The 20,569-nt window shown below is 51.2% G+C and overlaps 4 protein-coding genes across 4 annotated transcripts; 2 read left to right on the plus strand and 2 right to left on the minus strand.

Annotated features, from left to right (window-relative positions):
* Positions 1-2,803: 2,803 nt before the first annotated feature.
* Positions 2,804-4,540, plus strand: POX_d06097 (uncharacterized protein; the record flags this gene model as incomplete). Its single annotated transcript, XM_050114922.1, has 1 exon — positions 2,804-4,540. One exon carries the CDS (start codon positions 2,804-2,806, stop codon positions 4,538-4,540), a length of 1,737 nt encoding a protein of 578 aa, XP_049969873.1.
* A 2,026-nt stretch (positions 4,541-6,566) lies between these two features.
* On the plus strand, positions 6,567-13,532 carry POX_d06098 (uncharacterized protein; the record flags this gene model as incomplete). The annotated part of the gene is made up of 7 exons (XM_050114923.1): positions 6,567-7,418; positions 7,476-8,066; positions 8,216-8,255; positions 8,972-9,998; positions 10,052-12,074; positions 12,136-12,802; positions 12,862-13,532. 7 exons carry the CDS (start codon positions 6,567-6,569, stop codon positions 13,530-13,532), a joined length of 5,871 nt encoding a protein of 1,956 aa, XP_049969874.1.
* A 1,748-nt stretch (positions 13,533-15,280) lies between these two features.
* POX_d06099 (putative arabinan endo-1,5-alpha-L-arabinosidase B) lies at positions 15,281-16,312 on the minus strand (the record flags this gene model as incomplete). Its single annotated transcript, XM_050114924.1, has 1 exon — positions 15,281-16,312. The coding sequence occupies one exon, from the start codon at positions 16,310-16,312 to the stop codon at positions 15,281-15,283; it is 1,032 nt and encodes a 343-aa protein (XP_049969875.1).
* A 1,239-nt stretch (positions 16,313-17,551) lies between these two features.
* Positions 17,552-19,783, minus strand: POX_d06100 (Sorting nexin-41; the record flags this gene model as incomplete). The annotated part of the gene is made up of 6 exons (XM_050114925.1): positions 17,552-17,647; positions 17,729-17,842; positions 17,896-18,951; positions 19,029-19,295; positions 19,356-19,621; positions 19,690-19,783. 6 exons carry the CDS (start codon positions 19,781-19,783, stop codon positions 17,552-17,554), a joined length of 1,893 nt encoding a protein of 630 aa, XP_049969876.1.
* Positions 19,784-20,569: the final 786 nt, after the last annotated feature.

Below are 20,569 nucleotides of genomic sequence, written 5' to 3' on the forward strand. Positions count from 1 at the left end.
CGAAGGACTGTCCTTGACTCCAGGTCCAAGTATTCCGCAATGCCTGAAATGGGGCGAGAGATATGTTGTCGAACAAGGGCGTAGGGAGGCTGAGAGACGACGGGTCGAAACGGTGTTAGGACACGGCTCATTCGAGGCTTGAAGGATCCTCGCCTGTCTGTCCCTTTGAGAGAATCGGCAAGCGCCCGGGCTTTGTACTCGCACAAGTTCGTCCAGAGATATAGATACTTGGGAAAGATTTATTTGAAGGATGCCGAAAGGAACGCGGATTGATTCGCTATCCGAGGACGCTGAGCTCCTCCGCCGCCAGAAGGGCCCAGCTCAGTGTCTTGTCCAAGTGGGTTTTGATTACCAGTGTCGGAGAGATCTTGCTTCGATACTTGCGTTCAGACTTTGAAGACCCATGAGGCTTCAAATCGGGTACCGAAACAGCGGGAGACCAGCTCACCCCTGAGTTAAATGGATGCTCGTGAAGCCTGGTCATTCAGTTAAGATGATCGGAGCCACAGGACGATAATGTCACGTGGATTAGAGCTATCGATAAGGTCTGAGGGCTGGTGTTGCGAGCCGCTTCCTCACCGCCGTCCAAAGAGCTTCCGAGATGATCGTCGTGCGTGCGAGCTCGGAGATAACTTGACGTCATGCCAGACGTATCATGCCGCACGATGCTATTGAGGATAGCGTACAGTCACCCACATTGCTCAGGCGGAGAAATCTTGTGCCCGTATATTCCCGGGACCCGATTTTTCCCCTGTTTCATGGCAGGGGTGAATTTCTGGATAGTGCAAGCTGACGTTTCGAGTGGGTGCGATCCTCGCCCGATGGGACGGGCCGTCAGTCCATGAGCTTCCATCGCTTCTCTGTTAGCCCGGGTCTCCTGCTTAACTGCAGGCCATACTCTCAAAATGGCGCTCAGCACAGCTGGACTTGTTGATGTACAGAGTAGGCAAACACGTTCTGTAAGTTGCGGCATCTCAACAAAACTTCCATCGAGCATTTAGGAATCATCGATGATCATTTCCGTGCCTAGGCACCAGTCTTTGAAGACCTGGGCTATCTCTTTTTGATGGATGAGCAAGCACCATATAACGTTTCTCTGCTTGTGTGTATACTATTTGTACCTGACATGCGTGTTGTACCTTTAGATTATGAACACAAGCCTGTGCCTAGAATCATCACAAATAACGTAGTGAAAATGTGGCCGTTTCGAGAATGACGGTATTTTGATCAATATCAGACGACTGGCCATGAAATGAAGATTCGCTCCAGTGCTCCAGGCTCTAACCTCAGAGAGGTGTGACATTTTTGACCTCTGAATGACAGTCTGTCACGAGTATGTGTGTTACCGGTGCCCGAGTTCAAAACGTCCTGCCAGGCAAGTTTGAATACACTCGCAAATGAAAGATATTGATACTACTGGTAGGAGGTACCAGAGACCGCTAGCGTATATCATGTTTCAAGACATAAAAATCTTATCTGCTTACAAGGCACGACTGGAACGTTTGGACCGACCACCGTCATCATTGATGGATTTAAGGGGAATCGGTAGGGTGTCCGGCCACTCGAGCTCTGCTTCCTCCTCTACTGTCTTACTTACCTGTTCAGACTGCTTACTCATACACTAAAATCTTTTTGGGTAAAGTCAAGTCATCCAGGTTTAAATTGATGTGATAAGCTATCGAGTTAGAACTCCTCCGCGAAGGTGTTGTCTCCAGACGGAGCGTACTGGAAACCGTCATGTGGACAGTTGAAAGCGTCAGGATTGTATGTTTACTCTGCTATCCAATTAAATTTGAAGCATACTGTTCGCTGAGAGACCCCCAGTCATCCTATCTTTGAAAGGAAATAGGTACAATCAAATTCCACAGAGTGGTGTGGTAAAGCTTCCTTTTCAGAGAGACAGACTTATCCGAAGAGCCTTGACGTTGTTGGGACTCTTGCATTTGGATATATCTCTGGGCCAAAGGATTTTACTTTACTCCCTTCAAAATGAATAGACTATTTTGAGGCTGTGCGGTCCTGATTTCCCCTGCGCTTCTCAGTAACACTCCATGGTCGTCTGGGGCGACAATAATAGGGCAATTACATATGGGGAACGAAAGTCCGTACAAATCATACCTGATCACAGGAATCTTCCAGCTTCACTACCTAGGCGATTCCCGGGGAAGATCACTGAAAAGCTCGATCTTCAGTCACCTGTATCCATCCGTTATGATGATGGTCCATACTGGCTTTCCTGGTGAATAAAAGCTGTCTCAATGTTGGTACTCAAGGATCTGTCAGGTGGTATTCGTCATGTGTCTTCGTTATCTCGTCTCCCTTTTCATGCGTCGTGTCATCTGGCACCGATTTCTTGTCTCGTTCATAGAGGTCTCATCGATACTCACATCCTGGAAGATCTTGATTCATTTAACATGGCTGTGTTATTTCTCAACACGAGATGCTCATTTCTTAAATCATACCTACATCAAAGTCATGTCCGGCTTACTTCCCAAAAATTCGTCTCAAAGTCGGGTCTAAAGAATTGAAAACATAAGGGCTCGTACACCTTCGACGGTTGTTTGCGTCTCACATGTAAATGTAAATGGCAGCATTTGAAGATGCAAGCACGTGCCCATACAAGCTCGTGTTTGCTGATATTGACACTCTCGTCAACAGCAAATCGCGTGTTCTCAGCTCTACTTCGCTCGTGGCATCAAACAGTGTTTCTCACTCTCTCATTCACGTCAAATCTCACTCCTCACCAATCTCCATCTACCATCTTCCTTCATCTATTTGATCAGCTTGTCCCGATTTTCTGATCATGGCGTACTCAACGGAAAGACTTGAGAAGGCCAGAAGGCTATTTCCCAGCCAGAGCAACATAACATCTCGATCTGAAGACAGCTACTCCCTGAGAACACGAAGCATTTCGGTGAATCTCACATCTTGGATTGAAAACGACAAGAATGACAGTGATTACAGCCCTCTGCAAAACCGTCGTTCCAAGCGTCCCATACGCTCAGATAATGCCAGTCGCTCTCGTGGTCGCCCGAAAAAGCGCGCAAGAGGACAAAGCCCTTCTCTCACGTCATTTGAAGATGCAGATGACAACATGGATGAGGCATCAAGCTCCCTGTTCGAAAGCTCGGACGAACCGAGTCCTAAAGATTTTGAGACCTTTTGGCAGCCTGAAACCGAGAGAGATCCAAACCAAGCCTACCACTTGCGTCCTCGCAAGAACAGCCAAGTCTCCACGACTACGACACTTGGCCGGAAAGCCAACAAGAAAGAAAAGTCCGTGCAGTCCTATCATCCTGGCTCATGTCTTGCATGTCAAGAAATAGGACTGGACTGCACAATTGCCGATGACCCCTTCAAATATCCATGCAACAATTGCCGAGACGACGAATGTGACTGCATCTTGGTTCCATCGCCAAAGTGGAAGAGAGTGTGCGAGCCCTGCAAGCAACGTCGACGTACTGGCTGTTCCTATGCCTCTGGCGACTATGATCACAGTCAGCCCTGCTGGGAGTGCCAGCAACATGGTTTCAGCTGCTTTGCTGGTCCATCCAGGTACCCACCTCCTAAGATTCACCCTGGCGAGACCGAGGGCCCTTCCACGAGTGATCAACACGGCGAGGATGAATTCCAGGAGACTCCCGTTCGCGATGTCCAAAGCCGGGCAAAAGGCAAGACCCCTATTGTGCATTCCGCAGCGGATCCTTCAAGTTGGTACACCTCTGAGGATGACACTGAAGAAAGTCATGGAACTGCCGCTAAGACTGTGATTGCGTCCCCTGGCGATGAAGGGAATCAGATCACCCCGGCACTGTCGTCCCCGAATATTCCGACATTTGACTCGTGGAATTCCAACCCATATGGCACAATCTATCGGCTTCGCACGTTCTACCCCCACCCACTTACTGTACTAGACAAGAACAGCCGCCTCTCGTGCCATTGGTGCAGTAATTTTGCCTATGGCATCGTCGGTCTCGGTGAGCGGAAGCCCCAAGTGCTTGATTTTGAGAACGGCCGACTGGTGGAGCTCGAAGATGGACATCTGGCGGAGGGGAAAGAACCAAGCCGTATGTGCTGGTATTGCGCCTACGCTCGAGTCCGCATCATGCAATGCTGTCACAACCGAATCGAACCGATGATGTGGCAAGCCAACTTGTCTGCTGCATATGAGGATCTCGTTCGAGCTCGCGCCGCTTTGCAGGACCCACATTCGGGGTATTTTGGCGCCCCATTTCCAGAGTCAAAGCACGCCTGGTGCAGCCTCTGTCAGGAGCCTGCGTCTTGGTCCTGCGAAAGCATTCTAGTTCCTCGAGTAGAGGGAGTGCACGATCCCAGAGTTGTGGATCCAGTCTACACGGGATGTGGTCTTTTTCTCTGTGGTTATTGCGCACGAACTGTCCGTGCATTCCGTGGCGACTTGGATCAAGCTGTCACCCGCGGAAACCGAGATATTAACAATGGCACCGAATACCGGGCAGATGTGGATTACATCCTCCGGGACCCGAAAAAGAACCATCTTCGACGGAATGTGGGGCTTTGAGCTTATTTGGTCTACCTGGAGCTCAGCCACACGTGGATTTTCACTTAGTTCAGGAAAGTTATCTGGACATGGGACAACGTCTTCTAGCTAAGAATGTGACCTCCAGCTGGCCAGATGTCAGCGGTTCATAGCTTCAGTCAACTCGAATGTATTCTTAGACTGTTCGTGTCATGTTCCAAGCTAAGTCCCAGGGCTGTCGCTCTTTTTCCCCTTTGGGTCATCATGTTATTGTCTTAATAAGCACGGGAACTTTCGAGTGACCTTCTGTTCAGGCCCAGGATGCACCAAATATGGTTTCAAACCGAGGCGTCGAATGTATCGGGACGTAGCACGGACAGTTTATTCCGCAGCACACAGTCACCGCAGAAGGCTCACGCAGTTCTCGTCTTGGAAATACTCTCCCATTCATTTTGATTCTCATACATCAAGACGATAACTTTCTCGAGCCAGTCACTATGCGTCGTCGCGGAATCACAGTGCAGGATAGATGTGATTTCCTCTACCACATAATGCTGACTTTGCCCTATTCAGGCTCTGACGGAAAAGACCCACGTTGGCCTGAAAATGGAAGGCTTGTTCGCCGTCCTCCACCCTTTCGGACTTTCATCCATTTTCTTGTCTAAAACTAAGCCTTCTCACGTTCAGTATTCAAAGCCACTTTGGAATATGTAGTTTCACTCCAAAAGCTAGGCACGATAGCCAAGCCTGACCGCGCCATTGAAACCACGCCCACTTGCCCAAGTTGCACATGTCACTAGGAATCAAGGTTGTGGCAAAAGTTGAACGAAGGCTATGATAAGACCAAGACCTTCCAATGCGTCTCCCAAAATCACTATCTTATTGAGCATTCAGACTATGTAGTACTGTACGGTGTGGATACAGTGATTTGCCGTCAACATCAGGTGTCATTGCCTATACCCAGTCCGGGATGTTTCCATCAGAGTTCTGTGGGGCTCCAAACAACCTAGTTGAACACCCAGCTAGCGCGCCTTGATCTTGAACCCTTCTTAAGATCCCGTCAGCATGACCATCATCGCCAACATTATGAATGTGAAAATTATTTACGTACCGCTCTCGTGGCAGAAGGATGAGGGTGCAGCCACCCCTCCTGGAAATGAGGCCGATCACATTCCATCTTCCTTTAAAATTGAATTTGTCCCTAACCCATGAGGCCCCTTCATTGAAAAATCTCGCTCTACCATGACTCAAACGTGGTGACATATGATATGCGCGCGGAACGAAACGCGGACGGAAAGTGAGCGTCAGGTCTACGTGATCTCGGTATATTCTTCCTCACCCGATGGCCGGAACCTCTAGCTATCCAGTGCAGGTACGGCCGACTTCGTATTTCTTTGTCAAGATCTATACATACATCTCCTCTAAGTCTGATACAATTCACTCGGTGATTCATCGAAGTTGTTTGTTGGATTCCTCCTGCCTTTAGAATGGGGTGAAAAGGTTGAACGTACTACATATGCATAATAATGGAGACGAGAGATCTGCAGGCGTCGAATTTGGTGTCGGGCTGCGGACGCCAACTCGATGAGCTCAAAGAAGTAGGTAGGTAGCATTCCAGCTTGGCACCCATCAGACTTGACATCCACGACCGTGGTCCGCCCAACCAATCGTACCACGGGAGCACCTTCCTCAGTCAGAAATGTAAAATGGATGACAATTTTCATTGTCACGCCATGAAAGATTCTCCCTCAAAATTCAGCTCATCCAGCCTTTATGAATTATTTTTGCGTCCGATTCTGATTGTTTCTGAGATTCTTGACTTCAAGTAAAAGTGCCAGGCTAGCACAGCTTCCCGGTCGTATCCTTTCTTCTGGAAAAGAAAAAGCCACGGACATCCCGAAATGGACGCCAAGCGCCTCAGATTGACGAGTGACGGTCCATTCAATCGCTTGCCTGTCACAGATGCTGATCGTGACACCGAGTTTGAATACAATCTGTTCTCAATCAGGCTTGTCAAGAGTTGCTCCTCCCTCCGACTGCCTTGAGTATTCCCAGGACAGATTCACTGATGGTAGGAACAGAGACAAATTCACAAGAATGGGGAAGCCCAGAAACGGCAAGAATCCGTGCGACTCATACATCGGAAACCACTCCGTACAACGAGAGATTATTGCGAACTTACCATCCAGAGTTGGCGGGCTGCGACGAGGTCTGGGTATCCGATCCCAGATTTGGCCCGGAAGTGTGGCTCGTCAAGAAGCCTTGCACAGCTATTGTCGCCGCTGGCCGAGCAATTCATCCTTATCCTGCGGACAGGCTTGACCTTTGCCATGTGAACGGTATTTTATCCCCGAGATCTCCATGGAAAGAGGAATATCTGTTCAGACATGGCATCAATCCAAGAAAGGTCCTATCTTCGGAGCAGCTCGATTGCCTTCGCGAGCTGTTCCCGAGGGCGATAGGAGCACGTGTTCATGTGGCTGGATTTCTAATCATGCTCTTCCACTCGTATCTGGACATTGAATCCCAATACGAGAATGAATGGATCCGAGAAGTCGGAGGACTGAGAGTTTTATACGAGGCCCCCGAAGTCAGAGTCAGCGCAGACACTGTTGCATCGGGAATGGAAGTGTCTGATGCTCCCAGTAGCCTGGCGGGATCTGGTTGTCTTGGCCTCAAACTACAAATGCCTGATGGAAAAGCCGTGATCACAACAGTAACTCATGGTTTTGTGAGAAATCCACAACCATCCGCAGTGGTGAAATTCTTTGGCGAATGGATTTGGCACGCAAATGGTGCCCTTCGACGGTTTTTTGGTTGGCCGTTTCCATCTAAGGCTCCTTCAATTGGGTTTCCTTGGGGGCCCAAGACCAACTCACCAATTGGAAAGGAAGTGTGGTTGACAAGGGAGAAGCAACGAGTAAGTGGTTGGCATATATATTGACACTTGTTAGGACGGAAGCTAATGAATCTCTAGATCGGAACCATCTCCCATACTTTCGACGATCCAAGCCCTACCTGTCCGTATCCTGCCGGATATATGCATGACCTTAGCCTTATCACAGACCCCGAGTTGCCTACAATTGTGCGTCCACCTGGCTCTCCGGTTGTGTCACAATGGGGATCTTATGCCGATGCACTCTCTGGCGCCGATGTTTATCTTGTCCAAATGAATAGCTCAATCGGAAAATACAATATGTCACCAGATACTCCAGATACAGTCATGACGCCAGATGCAACAGTCATCGCGACCCAGTATCTATGGGATCGAGAGGCCCAGACTCAGAACTCTTCTCTTTTATGGATCACAACGCCAGATCCATCTTCTTCAAGCATGGAGTGGTCTGGGTCTCTTCTTTGTCTTGGAAAGCCTACAGATAAGTCGGGGAGGGCTGTCGTTTTCCAAAACTACGAGGACACTTGCCGTTCTTCAGTAAACTCCTTGACTGGGCAATCCACGAGCATCATGGTCAAGGGTGGCTTCCTGCTTCCCCTTCAGATTCGATCGTCCAAGATTGTCAGCAGCGCAGAGGAGCACTGCAAGAGAGACTCAACCGCTTTCCCTCGTGTATAAGGATCTTTTGCGATGAGTGTTTTCGGCCATGCAGGACAGACGACATTCCAGCGGCCGATAGCGGTGGGTGAGTTTTCTACGTCTTTCTTTGCTACTTATTTTGTTAGCGAATCTAGCTTGAACCAGCTATTCTTGGTCATTAGGACCGGTTATGGAGTCTCGTTGCTTCAGATTCGCCAACTGGTCAGTCTATGGTTTGGTTTCTAGCAAGAGTCATCCTTGAAAATCAAGCAAACTTTCCAAAACCAACAGTTCACCTCTAGCAAACAATCTGGTGGGTTATTGGGCTGGGAATTTACCAAACGAGTAGGCAGCAGGCGTACACTCTCATTACTCTTTCACGAAATAACGCGTGGTGCTTCCAAGGGGCAAGCAATGAGGGTTGACGGTTGTTGGAGATACCTTGGAACACGAATTTCGTGGACTGTTTCAGGTCCTTTGGTTGCAGACAAGATGTTTGCTCGGAAATACTGGTTCTTTAAGCTCTAGGCATCTCTTTACTGTCTATCATTCTGTCTTCTGGCTCCTGATCCGATATTCCATCGTGAAGTAGATGCCTATGCGAGAGGCTAAACCGTGTTGTTTGCCCTTGGCCTCGTCGACCCGGGTATAAATACTCCTTGATTTCCCCCGACTTGTCTGCTCCCCTCAACCATAGTCACATCGATCACTTTTTCAGTTCAACTTACATCTTTCACATCCATCTGGATTGTTTATTTTCTTTGCAGCTGGTCTGCTCCCATCACTTGCCCTTCCTCTTGATTGACCTTTCGGGTGGTCCACCTGGCCTTCTCTCCCAATCAGGTTTCTCCATCCTCACCGAGCGGAGAACCCTCCCAAAAATTCTCGAATTGAGCGGCTCCGATTTTCTGCCCGTACAATTTTTAATTCGTTGCCAGGAGCCTTTCTTCAGACCTTCTTCGCGTCGCTACTTCGAAAGAAAGAAGTAGAAGAAAAAGAAGTCTGTGGGGAAAACGGCAACTTCCTTGTCCTTCTCCCACAACTCTTTTCTTTTCTTTCATTCCTTTTTCCCCCGGTTGTCCCCGAGCTGCCACTTGACGTGCGCAGCTCACTTTCACGACGTCTCCCACAAAGCGTCGCAAAGTTTCCCCCGAGCCAGGCCGCAGTAGCCCAGGAGAGGCACGACGTCACGGCCGCTCCGACCCTCCACAAGTGCCTTCGTTGCCCCCAAGAAGAAGAAGTTCTTCCTCCTCGGTCGCAAGCTCCCGGCACAAAAGCTCCTCCTCCTCTCCTCCTCGCTACGTGCCTGCTCACCTCCAGTCCCTCGTCCCGGGACCCGATCCCAGCCCGGTCCTGCTCGCTCACACCACCCCCGCGACCGCGACTGCCGGTCTGTCTCTGCCAGCGAACTCTCCGACATGCCCTGGACCAGCACGATGGCCCTGCGCCAATTAACGGTGACGGCCGCTCCCCTTCGCCCGGCGAGAAACGTCCGGCCTCTGAAATCACCGACTCCGATCCGGAGGGTCGTGTCAGCACCACCCTCAATGTCATGGCGGCCGATACCATTGACGACCAAATCAGCAAGGTGATTGCGTTAGCCAATGAACCTCTGAAGGATGGCCAAAAGGGATTCGTCGTCTCGTCTCGATGGGTCAAGACGCTCTACGCCAAAAGCACTTCTTATGCCGACAAGGCCGACAAAGAGGCCATGTCGAGCGAATTGGGCCCGGTCGACAATCGCGACATCGTGCTCGACACCGATCCTGTCAACAGCAACTTCAAGTACGAGAGTGGAGATGTCTACGTGCCGCTCCGTCCGAATGCGACCCTCGGTGTGGATTACGAGATCGTTCCACAGGAAGCCTGGGAGCTGATCATGAAGGAATACGGACTTGCCCCCCAGTCCCCCACCATTGTTCGGTTCGCCCACGACGCCAGCATGAATGATTCGGAGAATGTCATGTATGAGCTCAACCCGCCCATCTTCACCATTTTCAAGCTTGGCAACCCCGCAGCGGGCACCACACCGCAGTCGCTCAAGGAAAAATCCCAGCCGCCTGTCAGGATGCTAGCCGGACGCCAGAGCGGCATCCAGGCCTGGTTGAAGAGAGCCAAGGAGCTCGCGGGGATCGAGATGTCGACCAAGGTCGCGTCTGGAAAATCATCGGCCAATTGCCCAGCCTGAACCCATCAACCTCCACCACCCCCGCCGTCTCCCGCACCGTCTCCCCTTCACCTCCCTCCGCACTCATCTCCGCCTCCAGTCGCAACTTGTTGGTGGATCTGAACACCTTCTTGGAGCTCAACGATGGAACCCAGAGAGAACTACTGGAGACCTTCAAGGATCAGACCGCCAACAACAATTACAATGGAAAGATGACCTTGAGCATGGCCGGCTTGATGGGATCCGACGTGTTCGTCCTCGAAGAGCAGGTTGGCACGAAGAGTGGAGAGTGGGTCTCGTCCGTCTCCGCAGAGAAATTGAAGCGCCTGGGCATTCCTATCACAAAGCCCAAGAAAGAGGCTACCTTGGCTGGCGCTGAAACGACCAAAAGCCAGGCGAATAGTGGGCGTACCAGTCCTGACCAGGACGAGTTCCCTTTTGGCAAGAAACCCCATGGCCACAGATTGGGAGTCACTGGTCTTTCCAACCTGGGCAATACATGCTATCAAAACGCAGCCACCCAGTGTGTTCGGGCAGTGGAGGAATTGACCTACTACTTCCTGGCCAACCGCCACAAGAAGGACCTCAATCCGTCCAATCCCCTTGGATATTCGGGACAGCTAGCCAAGGCCTATGCTGGTCTGATTCAAGGAATCTACCGCGATCCACCCCCGGCATCCTTCAATCCCTCCAAGTTCCGCAACCAAATCGGCCGCAACAACCCGACCATGGCAGGGTGGGAGCAGCAGGACAGCCAGGAGTTCTTGATGTTCCTTCTGGATGGGTTGTCGGAGGATCTAAACCGTATTCTCAAGAAGCCATATATTGAAAAGCCCGACTCGACAGACGAGATGGTCACTGATCGCAAGGCTCTGGAAGACTTCGCCGTCCGCTCTTGGGACATCTACAAGGCCCGCAATGACTCCGTTGTCACCGATCTCTTTGCCGGCATGTACAAATCGACCTTGGTCTGCCCCAGCTGCGATAAGGTTAGCATCATCTTCGATCCATTCAGCAGCTTGACCTTGCCCATCCCGCAGAACAAGCTGGAGTACCGGAACGTGGTCTTCCAAGGCTTGGACGAGCCCCCACGGATGTTCACCGCCGAAGTGGACAAGACAGGCACAGTCGGCACTTGGAGGGATGCCATGGCCAATAAGTTCAACCTCCAGCCCGAGGAGCTGGTTGCTGCAGAGGTCGACAACGGCCACTTTTGGGAAGTCTGGTCGCGCGTGAAGGTTCCATACGAGGATCTGCACCTCTCACCCAAAGATGTCATGACTTTCATCCAGCTGGATTCCCCCAAGGATGATCGAATCCTTATCCCGGTCTTCAGCAGAACCAAGGCCAAACACTCCAAGGGTCACGCCCGGTTTGAAACCTTCGCCCAGCCCACGATCCTCTCCTTCAGCCGCAGTGAGACAAAGGATCTGTCCGTCATCTATCGCAAGATCATGCGACACGTTGCGACCATGACCACCCGGGATATCATGGGTGAGGCTGAGTTCCAGATGAAGAAGGGGGCCTCGTCTGAAACTACCGAGAAGGCCGTCGAGGATTCGGATACCGTTGTGATGAATGAGGAGGACGCTCGGTCCGCAGATTCTCCCATTCAGACCGGCTCGGTGGAAGGCGAGGATGGCATTGTCAACATCTCGATGCAAAATGCATCCCAAACACCAAGCGCTGCCTCACCTCAAGGGATGGATGGGAGCAATGACGTGCCGGCCCACCCTCTTTCAGGTATCCTTCCTCCAGGATTGCTTGGCTTGTTCGATGTCAAGGTCCTGACCACCGTCGAGCGGATCCCCAAGGGGCGTCAGATCAACGGGTCCGCGGAGAAGATCCTCAATCGACTCTCATCTTCGAAGAAGGTATGACTTGACTCGTCCACGTCTCTCTCATCGAAACTGATCGTTTGCTAATTCAATTCAGGCATCGAAGAAGAAGGTCGCCCGTGGATCTGACGACGACAGCAACGGGAGCTCCAGTGCGTCCGACGACTCCGACCCAGAGTCTCCCCGCTTCATCTCGTCGAAGCCGCTGCTCAAGCAGTCCGAAGCCATCATCCTGGACTGGAACGATGATGCCAAGGATGCTTTGTTTGGCAAGGCTGGACCTGACGACAACCTGCGAGGTGCCGCCACCTGCGATCAGATTCCCTTCACCCAAGATCAGGGAATGATTGATCGCCGCGCTCAGCGCGATGCCCGAGCCACGCAGGGTGTCTCGCTGGATCAGTGTCTCGACGAGTTCAGCCGCGAAGAGACCCTCTCCCAGGATGACGCCTGGTACTGCCCGCGCTGCAAGGAACACCGCCAAGCGCGCAAGAAGTTCGAGCTTTGGTCCACCCCGGACATCTTGGTCATTCACCTGAAGCGGTTTATGACCCAGTCTCGGTACTCCCGGGCCAAGCTCAGTACCAAGGTTGATTTCCCGGTGGAGAACCTGGATCTCTCCTCTTGGGTGACTGGACCGACGGGCGACAAGTCATTAGTGTATGACTTGATTGGCGTAGACAACCACTCAGGCGGCATGTCTGGTGGCCACTACACTGCCTACGCCAAGAATTTCATCACCGATGACTGGTGTAGTTTCAACGGTACGCTAATCTCCCGCTGGGTCTCACGTTTGATATGATTCACTAAACTCTCACTTTAGATTCCTCGGCCTCGATCTTCCGCGACTTGGGACGTATGCAGTCGCCTCAAGCATACCTGCTCTTCTACCGCCGCCGCTCGGACAAACCCCTTGGCGGCCCCGTCCTCCAAAGCATCGTCACCAAGTTCAAGAATGGCGAGAAGGACGTTACCGCTGAGAACTCGCGATCCGGGTCTCCGTCGGGGGAAGGCAAGCGCCTCGGCGGCTCATCCCGCAATGGATCGTCGAGCGGATCAGCCGGAGCCGCAGCAGTTCGCCCAGTGGGCGGTGGTGGTTCGGGAGTCGCGACTCCGGAGACGAAGTCGAGTGAGGATGAGAACGACGAGAACGACGAGTCCCACAATCCCCTGGATGACGTGTTCTCCGCACCTTCCTGGTCCTTCGATCGCGCCGGTGGAAATTCCCTTGCCCTGGGTCCCCTCACTTCTGTCCGCCCAGCTTCTCCTGAAGATGACCAGGACCTTTTTGGAGACAATGACAGCAACGTGGCTGTCAACGAGAATTCAGATGCCGAGGAAAGACTTGATGTCCTGGGAACTTCGCAACAAGTCTCCGACCACGAGGGGTCTTTCGAGGATGTCCCACCTTTGTTGGATGACGGTTCGGATGAGGATTTGCCTGTTGTTGAGCTCCGTGTGGATCCTGATGAGAGGACACATTCTGATGCTTGATTTGCATGATTTCTTGCCGATCTCCTTGTCTGCTTCTGTGTCTCCTTCTTCTCCTTCCTTTCTTTGTGTTTTGTCTTGTGTGTTTTCTTTTCTTTTTCTTCAGTCCTGATCAGTGATGTGCTGACATACACCCTTCACATCTCTACATATGCTGTCCGTTCCTAGATGCATGCATGCGTGACAACGCCAATGCCTGCTTAATGTTCATGATGGCGCTTGGCGTTCTGCTCGTTCTGCTCGTTCTGCAATTTCTGCAAGGACTAATGCAAAAAAGTCGGGGGGGGGGGGGGGGATTCTGATTGTTTTCCTTTACAATGTTGTCTCTTCATGATCCGTCGTATGACAGTGATGATCTACGAGTTCATTCCTTGGTCAAGTCTAAGAGTTTTACAAATCCCCTAAGACAATGACGCTGCTGAATGTGACCATTTCATTCTCATTTTCCCTTTCCTTTTCTTTTCTTTTCTTCTCTTTGGTGATTAGAGGTGAGCTGTGAGTTCGCTTTCTGCAATAGGCCAGAGCTTTCTAGACATGGATTTCTTCTTCTTTTTGTGTGACGAACGCAAAGAATCTCCCTCACTTTGCTTATATACAGGCTCTCCGCTCACATGGTTGCAACGGACACCCAAGTCCATCCTGTGGGAGACTAGATCAGAATAATGTTACGGGGTGCTCAAGATCACAGTTAATCCTCATTACTGAGGTGAAAATGGTGACTTGTCAGCTCAGCTAGGTGGATCCCCGGGCCAATGTCTCTTCATCAACGATTAGAGTAGAGAAAGTCACAAATTCACGGCTTAATGCTGAGGCTGTTTTCATTTCTAGTGATAGTATTCTTGATTTTAATTAGGGCTTTTCCATTTTTGATTTGTATAGGTAGGTGTCCTCATCCTCAATGAGACCGATACCTAAGTATAGGTCAGTTGACTACCAGGTACATGTTCACTGCTGTGGGATAATTTTTGATGGTCACGTAATCCTTCTCTGGCATTCTTTGTAGAAGATCCTGAATGACTCGGGTACTGGTCTTAGAAGAGCAGGAGGAGTGATGTATGATGAGGAGTGACAGCAGGTTCGATTTTCTTTTTCGATATGTAGAGCCCTCCAGTCAAGGTTTTAGTTGCATGTAATATTACTTGTAATTTAGTCCGACTTGAATGACGATATAGACAAAGGCTAGGCGATGGAAATAATAGTCAAGGCAGAGCGAGTACTATCATGATCTGAGTGTCGAGGGTTGTTGAACTGACAGGTCCAGTCGTGTTTTATGCAATGTGACTTGAAATCTCTTTTTCTTGTAAAAATGATTGCAATATCTAGTAGTTGAAGGAAGAGGCCGCTATCGACCGTCTTCTCTTGAGACGGGTTTGCGGCTGATACTATCGATTTGATGATGGGCATGTCACATCTATGGAAGAAATTTTGATTTTGCATAATCTTGTACTGACGGGGGTTTTAGTGTAAATCTTTCGGAGCTTACGCTTTGACAACAGGCCATCCATTTACGTATTCAAGTGGATTGAAGCCTAGCAATGCATCCTGTGGGAATTGTTCAGCACAAGGCACCAATTGCAGAACCTCCACAGGCGCGCTGGACATTGTATCTGGTTGGGGCAACTCACCGAGAATGCAAGACTGACACTTTTGTTTTCTATGCGGGGATTGGATTAGCAAAGTGGCCTTTGTTGGATGTTCACTTGTGGTTTGCTTTTTTTTTCTTCTGCTCCGTAGGGGTTCAATCATGACTGCTAGTCGGGCTGTGACTCACGATAATGGTAGTATAAAAAATCCGTCCCGTTCACTTGAATCACGCCCTGGCCTCCAGGAGCATAAGTATCCCCATTGGAACCGTAGATGACCGTGCCACCGCCGTTGACCAGATCAGTTCCATTTCTGTCGAAATAGGGACCGCGGGGACTCTGAGATCGACCCACGCGAATACTGTATTCTGCACCTTCGGTAGGCAGCGTGCCACGATCTAGATCGCAGCATCGGCCATGACTCAACCAGAGGTAATAGTACGGGGAATGGTAGGACGTGAATGCGCCCTCGATGGCGTGAGGGCCGGTCGGATCCCCACAGATCGAATCTGCGTTGGGATTGGGGGGGCCCAGAGCTTGAGGCTCGTAGGCGAGATGTCGAGTGTCTGGCTGGGTGGTGCTGACTGGTGAAAGCAGATCCTTGGTCAGTGGCACCTGGTAGATCCCCGTCCAATAGCTTCCATATGTCAAGTAGGCGGAACCGTCGGTCAGGATCAGGGTTGCAGGGTCAATCGCGTTGGAGACATTGTATGGTGCTCTATCCGAATACTTGCCGGTTCCGGTTTGAACAACAATTCCATGATCAAGCCAGGAGCCGGGGCCCGGTGAGTCGGAAGTAGCCACGCCCACAGCACTGTCGCGACAGCCAGCCTTGCTCACGCTGTAGTAGCAGTAGAAAGTTTCCTGGAATGCAACCACTGTAGGGGCCCAGGGGGCAGCGCGGTCTCCTTTTGGAATCACACTGTTTTCGTCCAGCACACTTCCAACACGCTTCCACGGCCCATTCAATTTTGAGGCCGTATGGATGATGATGTGTTCCCCCACATTGTAGAGATAAAATGTGTTGCCGACCAAAATAATGCTCGGATCGTGCGTACGTTGCTGGGTTTGACGTGGAGGAGGAAACGTGACGCTGGCACCAGTGTCTGACAGATCGTTGTGAGCTTCGGCTGGAAGATCAACGCTGATACTGCTTGTCACCACTCTAGCGACACCCAGTAATCCCAATGCTATGATCATTGTCAACCGCGACGGATGTGGTGAACAAATCTTCTGAAACTGCAACTCCAGCGGACCGACATGTCGGACACCTTTTGTCTTTCCTTTTAACGAGAAAAAGAAAACAAGCGAAAGACGATTATGCTAGCCCTCGAAAGATGGAAAATGGGATGATCAGCGTCGCAGCCCTGCTCTACACCTGCATCAATCTCTGAAACCCGGACGCGCGAAGGTCGATCTTCCCGGGATGACATCGGACGGTATGGAGCAAAACAATCGATCAAATATGTCTGACTGGATGACGGTCAGGGTTGGACATTAGCACTCACGAAGTTTGTGGCACTTGGTCATCTTCCGTGGAGGAACGATCGGCTCTCCTGGAAAGGCATCTTGAATGAGACCAGGTGCCATCCAAAGTGGTCAGAGAATGTCAGGTGGGGTCAACGTGACCAACAGCTTGAAGGTAAACGACAATTCTGATTCTGACTCCAGACAAATGGCTGATGGCTCCGCGACATCGTGTTTCCTGGGGAGTACCCGTAATCATCCAAGATGAATCCCATTGCGATTACTACAAGTTCATCACCACTGGTCTATGTGTCCATCTGACCCATGAACGAAAAGAAAAAAAAGCCAAATACATCACCAGAAAGGAAAGCTTGTTGCGTAGTGCGTGGAGGTTTACGTGGTTCTTGGCCTGGACCCGCCATGATGGGAAGCAAGGGAGAGATGCATTGAAATACGCGTCAGAGATCTTGAACGCGTGGGCGAGGGGTGCTTGTGTCCTGGCCATAGCCCTCCATCGGTCTTAGAGCTTACCTCGAATTGCGCGGCGTGCAACAGCTGGTCCAGTTGTCAATACAGTCAAGACAACTGGAGCGAATTTGACCGACGCGGAGTTGGTTCGTGTCGCTAGAGTAGTGAATCTCTGCCTGCCGTTGCGTCCCTTGGTCTCCCAAAAGACAAACTGAGGGGAGTGGAATGAGGAGAGAAAGACCGTGGGGGGGGGGGGGGGGGGCAGCACGCGCATCATGCCGTTCGTTCAAGAGTGAAGCGACGAGGAAGCAGGTGAGATTAATATGATGCAGGGGCCATCACTAGGGTGTGATTCAGCTATACGGGTGGGTTTCCCCATCAAAAGTCCAACAAGAACCCAAAATTTCCAGCAGCGACTCCAAGACCATAGACGCCAAAGTCTCAAGAAAGCAGACCATCTAGAACTGAAAACTCCAAAATGGAAGCGGCCGCCGCGAACACCGACTAGCGGGCGACAATTTTCTCCACTTCATCTTTTGCCTCGGTCCAAGTCTCCAGGTTCTTACGTGCCCAGTCCAAATGGCACCTGGCGTATGCAACCTGTCCCAAACACCATGCTGGTCAGTCAAAGTCTGTTTCCCTGCTTGTAATTCGATGGTGGAGAATCCGATGCAAACATACCATGTACCGCCGAAGATCAGCCTCTTTGTCCTTCTGAAAACGTTGCAAGTCTTGCATTACGCCAGAACTGGCATCCTTGACGTCTTTCTCAGAGACCTCCAGCGCTTGCTCAAGCTGTGGAACAAGGTTAGTATACTTGGTTTATGACTGTCTCGCGAAGTACCCACCTGGATGAGGCTTTCTTTCGTCTTTCCGATCTGATCCCGGCGGGTTCGTTCAGGATCGACATCAGCAAAGCCATGAATCGCGTGGCTAATGCGACCAAAGATCTTATTCGTTACAAAGTTACCACTGGAAGTTTTGCGGTGACTGGGTGTCGACGGTGTAGGTTCTGGGCGCCTATGGGCGGCGCCCTGAGAAGGCGGCGAAGTACCGTCAAGGGACTCTCCATGCGTGGGTGGGAACTCGGACTCGTTGGAAGCCTCAGACATGGCACCACCTTCGCTACTGCGGGCGGAAGATGTGGATAGAGAACGTTGTGGCCGGGGACCACTAGGCTGCTGAGACGTGCGATTCAAATACTGCTCGATTCGTTTGGCTTCAAGCTCACTACGCTCGAGAGAGTCCAGCAGGGTCTTCTTTTTGGCCAGTTCGTCTCTTGTCATGTCTTCCTGTACTCGTTTCAGGACCCGGTATCGCAACACACTGCGCACCACGCTTGCGAACTGGGCACTTTCCCGCATTGGCTCGGCAAAGCTTGCGCTGAGGGCGGTCGATAGTTCTTCGGTCTCGATATAGGAGGTGTCGGCAGCCTGGCCGATCCTTTCAATGGCCGCCGCCACCGTGGGCGACTGTTCAGAGAGGGAGAAGCCATTGTAGCGAGCACCCAGTTCCATCAAATCTGCCGAAAGAGAAGATAGATGCGAAAGGGTCCGTCGATTCACGCGTTCAATGTTCCCCTGGAGGAGAAGTTCCAGTTCGCGCGTCGAGGCCTCGAAATTGATGAAGTATGGGTCTAACTCCTGCTCGCTAAGCTTCCGTGACTCTGGAGGGAATCGGCCAAGCACGTCAGTGCCAGGGTTGGGCACGGTTGCTTCCGCACCATCGCCAGGCGACGTCGAGGCACCTCCGCTGGCGGAAGACCCTCCGTGCTTCAGCTTGGCCGAAGAAGACGGCACGGGAAGCCAGCCGTGGGCCTGCGTGGGATTGGCAGGATCGAGTGGGGGGGCCTTGAGATTATTCTTGGGAACAGACGACGCCGGGTGAGAGTGCAACACCTCATTCTAGTTTGTGGAGGAAAAAAATGATCATTAGTCTTGAGAGTTTAACCACCATGCGGACTTGAAGAGAGGAGATTTACCCAGCTGACGTTGGGGTCCAAAAAGCGCCACCAGACGCCGTCCTCACGGATCTCCTTCATGCGGCGACAACGGTTCAAGAAGACGGCAAGCATGCGCTTTCGTAGTTCAATGATTGCGGTGTCCTCCTTGGCCTTGGTTGGCTTCGCAGCGTAATCGGCCATACTGTGTTTCTCGGGGATTGGAGGCACGATGAGTGTTGGATGGAGGTTGACTAAGGTCTGGCGCAATGATGCAAACTCCGAATACCGACGACGAACTTCCAGATCCTAGCCAGCTCAAACTCATCAGTCCCAACCAACAAAGATGCAGCTGTGGTGGAAACGTACCGCGGTCCGTATGGTATAGACGATGAAGCTCCCACCTCCCTCGTGATTCTTGCCAGCGTCGGTAATAAGAATCGGCATCTCGGGATTCTCATAGAGAATTTGCTCAATGCGGCTGTCATATGTACTCTTCCGGGGGTACTGTTGGCTGGCGGCGCCGTAGTCGGCTTCTTCGGGATCACTCAAATCTTCCGGGTGGGAGATGAAGTCTGGTGGGTCTCCATTGGAGTCACGACTGGAAGGTGGAGTGGAATCGGGTTCATAGGTAGCTAGAAGTGGTGGTTGTCAGGGACACAGCGACGCAATATGAAGCTTCTATCGTGGGCCGACAGCTTACGCGGAGATAGGGCGGCTGAATGTAACGAGTCGGAAAGGTGGGACTCATGTTGGTCAAACGCCCCGTAAGGGTTATTGTCCTCATCGTTCCACATTTTCTCAGTGGCACTTGGGAGTCTCTCAATCCAGATTGCTCACAGTATGGAGGACAAGACCCAAGGTGGGAGCAGCGAGGAGGTTGAGGAGAGATGGGAAAGCTGTGTGCCTGGAGATCTGCGGGGGAGAATCGAGAACCGGGAGAGCCAACGTCACCGACCGGTTGGCTGCACTTTTGGTGCTTATGGAGCACCGGATGTCCCATATATCACATGACCCTGCGATCGGACCAAGTGGATGCCACTGACGGAGTGGCGCAGTGCTTAAGTTAAATGAGTGTTCGTTGGCTCCAGTCTGGATTATCGGGCGATTGGTTCCAGCGTAGTGCATCAGTGCATCAGAGTGATTCTGGTGTTGCGCAATTTGATGAGATTTAGTGATGTGAAAAGGATAACATGCTTTTTTTGGCCATATACGAGGCGTTGACTTGAAGCGATCACAGTACCTACCTGTCCGGCTGTCGACTCAACTGTCGTTACATTCTGTTGACTCAGCGCGGGTCAGTGGAGGACGGGAGCGAACAAAAATATACCACTAACAGTCCAACGTAGTACTACTTCAGAACCGCATTAGGCCCACATAGGATGATGCGTTAGAACTACATGGGTTGACAAAAGGTGCCATGGCCTGGTGAACACTCATATCAGTTGAATTTTGTGAATAAAAGTCTGCCTGCTAAAACACACCAAAGTCGCAGCTCCTGCCCACTAGGTAGAAACTTGGGCGATAGTACTACCAGTTTCGAAACTTGCATATCTATCAATTTATTAAAAACGCTTATACAA

The sequence above is a fragment of the Penicillium oxalicum genome, chromosome IV (genome assembly GCF_001723175.1).
Source record: "Penicillium oxalicum strain HP7-1 chromosome IV, whole genome shotgun sequence".
Lineage (NCBI taxonomy): Eukaryota > Fungi > Ascomycota > Eurotiomycetes > Eurotiales > Aspergillaceae > Penicillium > Penicillium oxalicum.